The 9,501-nt window shown below is 37.0% G+C and overlaps 1 protein-coding gene across 4 annotated transcripts; it reads right to left on the reverse strand.

Moving 5' to 3' along the window:
- Window positions 1–3,323: 3,323 nt before the first annotated feature.
- Window positions 3,324–9,469, reverse strand: LOC124393569 (dual specificity protein phosphatase 26). 4 transcript variants are annotated; one of them, XM_046861482.1, is made up of 7 exons: window positions 9,383–9,469; window positions 9,120–9,271; window positions 8,083–8,170; window positions 7,902–7,980; window positions 6,454–6,632; window positions 6,073–6,284; window positions 3,324–5,900 (listed from the first exon to the last, which is right to left on the reverse strand). In XM_046861482.1, exons 2-7 carry the CDS (start codon window positions 9,241–9,243, stop codon window positions 5,698–5,700), a joined length of 885 nt encoding a protein of 294 aa, XP_046717438.1. In that variant the 5' UTR covers window positions 9,244–9,271; window positions 9,383–9,469; the 3' UTR covers window positions 3,324–5,697. The 4 variants fall into 4 exon arrangements, with proteins under 4 accessions (XP_046717438.1, XP_046717439.1, XP_046717441.1 ...); XM_046861483.1 differs by lacking the exons at window positions 8,083–8,170; window positions 9,383–9,469 and having other exon boundaries at window positions 6,454–6,615; window positions 9,120–9,243; XM_046861485.1 differs by lacking the exons at window positions 8,083–8,170; window positions 9,383–9,469 and having other exon boundaries at window positions 9,120–9,243.
- Between the last annotated feature and the right edge of the window lie 32 nt (window positions 9,470–9,501).

Below are 9,501 nucleotides of genomic sequence, written 5' to 3' on the forward strand. Positions count from 1 at the left end.
GCCCTCTTGATTTAAGCCACATAGACTGCAGATCAATTGGTCTAAATGAAACATCCCCTCTTACTTTTGTAATTTCAGGTGGAGTGCATTAATATATGCACGAATGAATGATTTTTTTTTTTTTTGCTTTTTCATATTGTTAAACGTTTGTAAATGCTTAAATCTGTAAAAATATATTTTGTTCATGTTTATATGTACCAGAGAACTGTATAATAAATGTTTATCTGTTTATTTGGAAATTAGTTCATTTATTAGACAAAAGCCACCAACACCAAAAGCAAATCCTAATATCCTCATTATAAGTAAAAAGGTACTTATAGGGGGTTCTTATATGAAATCACCACAGAAACACAATATTTAAGAAAAGTCTTTATGTAAAAAACAGAGGACACATACAGGTATTCGCTGAGAACCCCCTTAATGTGGATTAATTAATCCACTATTCCATATCAAAATATGGTGTATTTGTTTTTTTTGTCAATTCTCTGCATACAAAATAACCAGACAAAAGGATAAAATATAAACCAACTGCTCAGCATGTTAATGAACCAGTCTATATATAGCATTGTTATAACTAAGATGGAAATTTGGTGTAGCATTATGAAGAACACAAGACTGTCTAGCATTCTGTTGAACTGACCTCCAGCAATTGTGACTTTGATAAGTGAATCCAACTCTTCATCGGTGCAAATGGTAGGTTGTAAATGCCTGGGAGTGAATAGTGTCACCTTCAAGTCCTTTGAGGCCAAATTTGAGCCTCAAATTTAAGGCACTACAGGCCAATTCCAACACCTAGCTATGTACACGGATGAAAAAGCAGATATAGCGCACATATGTCTGTGGCTAGTAGTTCACATTTTCAAATGTCTGTGAGTGCAACCTACAGGAAACTTCAAACACAAACCACAAGCACCACAACACACTCTTACAAGAGTCATAGCACATATAAAATTAGAGTGAAAATATACACCTGAAAAGCAGGACATGGACTAAGGCTTGTCTTTGCCATTGTCCTTCCCAGCCTTTCCTCTTGCCTAGTAATCAGAAAGCCAAAGAGCCAATGATCCAATCCTAATAATATTCTCCAATGTCAACACTATTGTAATAGTACATTTATTAAATCTTTTTTACTACTGCAGAATCTTCAGGACTTTGCCAATTTTAATCTATCTGTACTGTAACATGAGAATCTGCAGGGCTCTATGGGGGCCATGGCTTGTGACATGAAGCTGTTTCCCATAACCTCACCAAAGTAGCAGAGTTTGGCTGTTCCTCACCCAGATTAAAGCCTCATGCCCAGCTGTTTCTGTTTCAGTTAATGAATGATTCTTAACCTTAAACTTTTTCAACTTTTTTACAATAAAAAAAATATCTTTTCTAAATATCTTTTGAAGTTTTTTTCAAAATATACCAAAAATTGCACCAAAAAATCTATTTGCTAAAATATATATATTATATTTTTTATTATATTTTTTATTTTGTGGATACTTTGATCTCCATCCTCATTCTACTGTAAGGTTGGAAATGTATTTTTGATTTTAAAAATATATATTTAATTCCATACAACATCACACCATACAACATATACTGAACATTTTTTAAAAAATATATTTTGGCCAAAATATTTTTCTTTTTGTACCATGTGGGAGGATGCTTGACATGCTGCTTTATATAATTGGTCATTATACACATGGATCCCACAAAGTCGCTGATCCCAAACTCGTGCAAGTACACGAAGCGTGCAAGTATAAGAATTGACGCTGGTTTAAAACCGAAGGGAAGTCACACCAAATATTGATTTGATTTTACTTAGATTGTTCTTCTGTTCATGCACTTTTCATTTTGTAGATTGCTAATAATAAATACTTAAAATGTATATATATTTTTTTACAACATTCTTACTTTACAGTATTTCTTTACAACTGCCTAAAACGTTTGCACTGTATTGTATGTCTAACATAAGTGAATAAAATTCAAACGAATATATATATTGCTCTGTCTCTTTCATCAGTTGTCTCAAATCAAAAACTACAGCCTTACATTAAAATAAAAAAAAACCTAATAAGAATATTTAGAAGAATGATACAGAGAATAGTCCATTTGGTAGTTTAAAGTAATAGGGAAAATTAATTAGCATTATTACCCAATAATGATATATAAAAAAAGGTTGGATGATGTGGAGATGGTAAAGCAGGAAGTGGATATGATTAGTAAGGAGGAGGGGAGATCAGCTATTAAGAGTATGAAGAGTGGAAAGTCAGTAGGACTAGATGACATACCGGTAGAAGCATGGAGATGTTTAGGAGAAATGGCAATTGAAGTTTTTAACAAGATTGTTTAACAAGATTTTGGAAGGTGAGAGGATGCCTGAGGAATGGAGGAGTTTGCTGGTACCGATCTTTAAGCACAAGGGAGATGTGCAGACCTGCAGTAACTACAGGGGAATAAAGTTGATCAGTCACACCATGAAGTTATGGGAAAGAGAAGTGGAAGCCAGGCTGAGAGAAGAGGTGACCATCTGTGAGCAACAGTATGGTTTTATGCCGAGGAAGATGGAGCAGTACAGAGAAGGTGAGAAGAAGTTGCATTGTGTGTTTGTAGATTTAGAGAAAGCGTATGACAGAGTGCCGAGAGAGGATTTGTGGTATTGTAAAAGGAAGTCTGGTGTGTCAGAGAAGTATGTGAGGGTGGTGCAGGACATGTATGAGGACAGTTTGACAACAGTGAAGTGTGCAGTATGAAAGACAGACTGGTTTAAGATGGAGGTTGGACTACATCAAGAAACGGCCCCGAGACATTTCCTGTTTGCAGTGGTGATGGACAGGCTGACGGACGAGGTCAGACAGGAGTCTCCCTGGACTATGATGTTTGCAGATGATATTGTGATTTGTGGTGAGAGTAGGGAGCAGGTTAAGAAGAACCTGGAGAGATGGAGGTATGCGCTGGAGAGAAGGGGAATGAAAGTCAGTAGGAGTAAGACAGAGTACATGTGTGTGAATAAGAGGGAGGACAGTGGAGTGGTGCGGTTGCAGGGAGAAGAGGTGAAGGAGGTGGAGGAGTTCAGGTGTTAGAGAAGTGAAGAAAAGAGTGCAGGCAGGGTGGAGTGGGTGGAGAAGAGTGGAAGAAGTGATTTGTGATAGAAGGGTATCTGCAAGAGTGAAAGGGAAAGTTTATAGGACTGTGGTAAGACCTGTGATGTTGCTAAGGTCCCCCTAATGGGAGAAGCCAAATGAAGAAGAAGAAGAAGATGAAGAAGATTAAATAATGAAAGAAATATATTAAAAAAAATGTCTTTGGAATCATACACAAAGAACAACTTCAATTTGGCCTTCTTTTTATTTCTGAATTTTTATTTCATAGTCTGAGGAATTAAAAAAAACCATAATCTGCCGAAAAGAATTCAAGTAGTGATATAACCAGGGTCCATTATAATGGAAGCTTTGAATACAGATTACAGAACATAAAATACAATGTCAATTTTGGTCAATCAGAAATTCTTGTGGACTGACAGATTACAATACTTCACTCTTCAGTTTTAATGCAGAAAAGCAATACAAAAGAAAGTAAATATTAATTGCACAATTAAAAAAAAATTTTTTTCTGGTATTATGATTATTCCTCATCCAGATTAAAAATCCTGTTATAGTAAAAATCCCAGCCAACTCGTTTTTAATGTATCAGAAGAATGGTTTTACACAGAGGGTGTTTTCATCAACAATGCGGGCAGTGTTATTTTGACAGATGCTGCTGGTTTTTTTGCAATCATTTATAACAGTACTTAGCTGCTGCAGGACGATATTCATGAAAGGTAACTTGTGGATTTTAGGACAAGTTAGAATGTAGTCGAGCCTGTCACTTAAACAATTCATTCTTTAAAAGTTCGATTTGGAAGTTGTATATACTGTGGCACAATACTAAATGGGCAATACAGAACCATTCACAAGACACCTTAAACTAAAATACAGCATACAGTACACATATCTAATGCTAACAACTTGGTATTACACCCAGATTATTCACACCACACAGTTATGGCTTGGTGGCAAATGATTACCAATGCAGCATGTTACAAATACTGACACTATTGAGGTATTTATCACTTGTGAATTTAGAAATATGCTTGTATATGTATACACACACACACAAAAAGAGTATAACTGATCTATGTTTCTCCGTAAGATCTTAACGAGAGCAGAGAAACTGTTTGTAAGACACAATTTGGTGTGCAGTATTTTTCCTCTTATTGAAGTTTTTGTGGTCCCAATTTAAAGCAGATTATAAAAAAAAACGTAAAAAACGACACACTAAAATCATACATTAAAATGTTTCTCATTAAGCTAAGTCACAGACAAACACTTTCATATACAATCACTGTATAATAATAGTCTAATACATAATATTACATTAAATACCTAATAGGTTCCTCCATTAAGGCTGGACAGAATGAAAGATATTGTCAAATTAATTGATATTTAATTCATTTCTGCTGACCATAAAAACCCAGTTATCAGAAACAGATGCTTCATTGACATGTCAGACACTGTATGTTCCTGTAGAATCTGTTATATTGCATTAACTCATACAAAAGGGGCCAAATCACTGCTACATGAAGAGCTAGAGCTGCCAAACAAAAGATGGCTGCATAAATATTGTGTAAAATCTTCTGAGGTCATGATATAATAAATACTAACCCTATTATAAAAAAATTACATTTGAGAAAATCAGCTTAGAATAAGCAGCTTATAAACAGATATGTTGCAAGAATTCTCTCTATCATAGTGGATTCTCTTACTGTTTAATTTCTTTGAATACAGTTATAATTAACCCTTTCAGGCTGCTAGCCTTATTCCGTTAAACAGATAATCAGACGTTTTTTTGTTTTTTTAAATACTGCTACTCATAGCATAGATTGTTGGATAAAGCTGGATATGTACCAATAATTCATTCACTGTTTTTGTTTGCTTTGGAAATTGAATTACAGTGGCTTGTAAAAGTATTCACATTCCCTGAACATTTTATAGGCCATTTGGTTGCTTCTCTGACTAATTCCCTCCGTACCTGCTCACAGACTTGAGTGAGTGTTCCCTCCCAGATTCTGAGTCGATAAATATTCTACACATAACTAAACTCTGACTGATGCTTATCCAGAATTTTCTCTTGTTTTTTTTAAGGTTGCTTGGTCTTTGATGTTGTTTGGTTTGGTATTTCCTCTAGCAAACACTGAGGTCCTCTAAGAATTGAGATCCTGTGATGTATTAATTACATACAGGTCAATTCTGTTCCCAGCAATGGGGTTAATATTTATGCAGTCATAAACTTTACAACTTTTATTGATTATATTGATTCCCTTGCAACTAATAAAGGCTATTCCGTATAAATCATGACAATAACTCTTATTTAGTTTACTTTGGATCCAAGTTGTAACACTGTGGAGAGCTACAATGGGAGTGAATACTCATACAAGCCCAATTTAATAAAAAGTGAAACCGAACTGGTTAAAGAAGCTCAGTGATCTGGTCATTTGAACAACATGTCAGGGTTAACACTGAATAAGGCAGTATGCACACCTCAAGAGGTCTTAATGTAGTAAGGCATTTCTACTGATCACAGAACAACAGTGTGAAAGATGGTACTACATGTACACGCATTAGCCAAGGCAATGGGTTTGAAGTGGGAATCCAGAGTTTACAGGTGGTTTCAGGTTGTCTTTCGACTGGCACGAAGAATGCTGTCAAGACCACTGAGCTGCCGGAGGAAGCCTCGATTGGGGGTGACACCTCGGTGGTCCTTGACTGTCTTAATGGCTTCGACCAGGGTCATGTTTTGTCGAATCATAAGGTAAGCCAGCACCAGTGTAGCTGAGCGACTCACCCCTACTGCACAGTGCACAAGCACCGTTCCTATAAAGCCAAATATAGACTACATAAATAGGAGAACACTTTACCACATACTGTAGGTTCTCAACCTTGGGGTTGCCGGAAATGTGGATGAGATTGCAAGAGATTTACCAACTACTATTGCTAATGTCTTCATAACCAACATGCTGTCATGTTAGTCAATGTTTGGCCTTACCTCCCATGCTGAGGGCTTTGTGAATGAATTCTGCAGCAGGGTAGAAGTTGACACTCATGTCAAAGGAAGGAGAATCATGGGCCTCGATACCATGGTAGGTGATATTCATTCCCTCATAGTTCTCTGCACCACCTCGCCATTTGCTCTGTGCACAGTTTAGGATGTGCGTAATCCCAAGTTTTATAAGTTCCTGCCGGTTTGAGGCAATGTCCCTGGAAGATTTTTGGTAAAACAGGTGGGTAAGTAAAATGCCGTTATACAGCATAGCATTCTATGACATTATCCATGCCTGCAAAAGTAAAGCCACGGTGTCCAATGTGACTTCCAGTTCATATCCAAACATTTTACCTTCTAAAAAATTTATATGTATAACCTACTCACTGGTCTCCAATGTAGAGTCGTGGCCAAACCTCATCGGCATGATTACAAGCTGTTTTTCCAGTGTACAGGAGACGTTCGAGTTCGGCAATGCTCAGTATAGGAGACCCTTTTTCTGAATCCCTTCTGCTAGGAGACCTTGAATTGCTCCGTGATCGGGAGAATCTAGACATAAAAGCCATCTGCACTGATTGTTAGTGAGGTTCTGAAAACAATAAATAACAAATAGCAAGGTAGAAATATATATATATATATATATATATATATATATATATATATATATATATATATATATATGCTGCAATTTAAAGTCAATCTCAGTCTCAATAATTAATGCCTTGGAAGATGATTCAAAACTCTGCGTGCCACAAACACTCTTTTCATGTCATGTTGATTTGTGTATCTTTGTATTAGTCTCTGATTCTGTTATGGGCCTGTCTCCACCTCTGTCCAGCAATTGGTAAGTTGACCTATTGTGTTCACCTGCTCTGTGTTTAGTTCTTTATTGGATTATCTATTTATACATTGTCGTCTTGTAGAAAAGTCTTTTATCATGCCTTTATTGTCTTAAATCCAAGCTGTATTCTGTGTTTTGCTGACACATCATTTTCACACGTAATATTTTAAATCCAACATTTCCTTCTTCTAAAAACTAGCATCATCTAGCATTGCACCAAGATTTAAAATTCATCCAGTCAAAAAATTCAGTAGCTCAACAAATTCAATATTAACCATATATTAGCTGGTATATTGTTCAGAAACTAATTTTCACCAGTCGTCCTGAAGATTGTGTACATAAGCAGTTTATATTATTTATTTAATGCACTTCCAGGAAATAATAATTTGGAGAGGAGTGAGCCTGCAAAGTGCATCTCTCACAACAATCAAATCAACATTGAGCATTTAAGTAGTCCCAGATGAGTTGTAAGATTTCATTCCGTTATCATTTAGTAGCGTTGAAATGGAAAGAATACATTACACCTAATCATACACCTGTATGTAAACACAGCTCGTATTAGAACTAATTCTATTGTTTCATGCTGTATTCGATTCATTCTCTTTCCATTCTGTCAATGGTTTGCAATACAAGTATTAAACATGGCAAAACGTGTATTGAAAAAACGTGGACTCTTATGGGTTTATGTGCATGCATGGTTTGATGAGAAATTATTATTCTATTCCAAATACATTATTCTATGTTTCAGTAGCAAATAACCAGCCTCATGCTACAGTGTTTCCATAGAGAACAATAGATGATTTAATATAGAAATTAACAGAAAACGGTGGATAATTAGGTGTATATTAAATTATCCCTCCGTTATAACCAGCTGGAATCCAACATCTGGCCACTGAAATAATCATATTTAATAATGGGCTCACAGGACAGGCACCATAACGCCTATTGTTTATTGCAGGAGGTGGACAGACAGACTGTCTGAAATCCCTCTTACCTTCCATTCACTGCCGTTTCCAAAAGCACGACAAAAAATATCGCTTTGTTCGCTCGTCTTTTCCGATTCTGTAGCTCCTCTGTGGAAAAAAAATTAATCGGGCATCTTTTAGTGACTCATATTGGACTGCGTAATGAGTGTCATTGCAGCCTGTAGAGGAGAAGCAGCACGGAACGCCCACCTCCTGCACATTCCCATCCGACTTAAAGCAACCACACGGGACACAGCGCACTGAAGCTGTCTGAAAAACAATACTTCTGCTTCATAACCTATGAAATGGATTACAAAAGCCTTTCATCTTACAGTTATAAATTAATTAAGCATTTGCCGAGTGCATGGACCACTGTGATGCTCCATGAAAAATGCATGCTCCATGCATGGCATCAACATTTACAATCGACCTATAATCAACGCTTTTCCCGAGTTTAATTATGATTTAGTTTATTTTCCATTACAACTCATGATAGTTGGATATCTGCCTTGCTGAGCTCCAGACTGTGCGATGCAGCAGCGCTTTATTAGTCTTTAGTCCATCTGTCTGACTTTCTCACCTACACATTCTTGTCGACTGAGTAGAAACATTGTGCCTTGAAATGTTGTGTCCAGATTTCTTTCATTAATCTGACACTGAACGTTGCTGGAAAACGGTGAGTGAAGAAACAACAATTGAGAGAAGTGTGGCTCGTTTATCTAACGTGTTATATTGTTTTCCATAAATACATCCACAAACAAGTGCAAATCGGCTCTGCAATGGTTTTATTGCACCCAATACTGTTGTGTTGTCCTGTCTAGTCTAGCATGATCTGTCTGGTCCTGTCTCACATTGTTGTCTTGTGCACTGTGTTACATTCTTACCAATTCTAATGCATTCTAATATGGACAGGTTTGAACGGGATGAATTTAAAATCCACTTGTCTTGTGATAAATGCACCGGGGGGACGGGTGGGCTGATCAAGGAAAACTACCCAGAACATTACGTTGTAAGATGCGAACATAATCCCCGAAATACGATAGTAATCGATTATTTTGATATTATCATTATTATGATAAACCGACCGTGTAAAACGGAGTACAAAAAAAACCTAACGCGGTTCAAATCGAATCACTGACTTGAGCCACTAGAGGCAGCCAGTCACCACAATTTTCACCCTATTGCCACATGAACGATTTTGACCCTCTTAAGAAATGTACAATATTGTGCAATCAGTTTGTAATTACTGCATTGAAGCTCAGATAGGGCCATCACACGTTCCCCGTAGGTCGCGGTATCAGGCTCGTGCAGGCTGCTCGCCAGTTGCCATAGCAACCCAGGGAATTCCGGGTGCCCGTTACTCATCATCATGCTAGGCTGCTAGCTGGAATACAGGTTTCTGAAAACGACCATATTAATTTTAATCAGTAGACAAACAGTATGTTTTTTTCTTTCCCTAATGGGAAAGTCGTTATGTCTTTATTTGTTTTATGAACAATTAAATGGACACCTGGTCTTTGGAAGGAAAGGAAAGTTACTGCGCCATATTATGCTAGTTAGCTGGGTTAGTCAGGTTTGGGCGTGAAAGGATGGAGCTGATGGCTAGCTTGGCTGCTAGTCCGAGGTAGT

The sequence above is a fragment of the Silurus meridionalis genome, chromosome 11 (assembly GCF_014805685.1).
Source record: "Silurus meridionalis isolate SWU-2019-XX chromosome 11, ASM1480568v1, whole genome shotgun sequence".
NCBI classification, from domain to species: Eukaryota; Metazoa; Chordata; class Actinopteri; order Siluriformes; family Siluridae; genus Silurus; species Silurus meridionalis.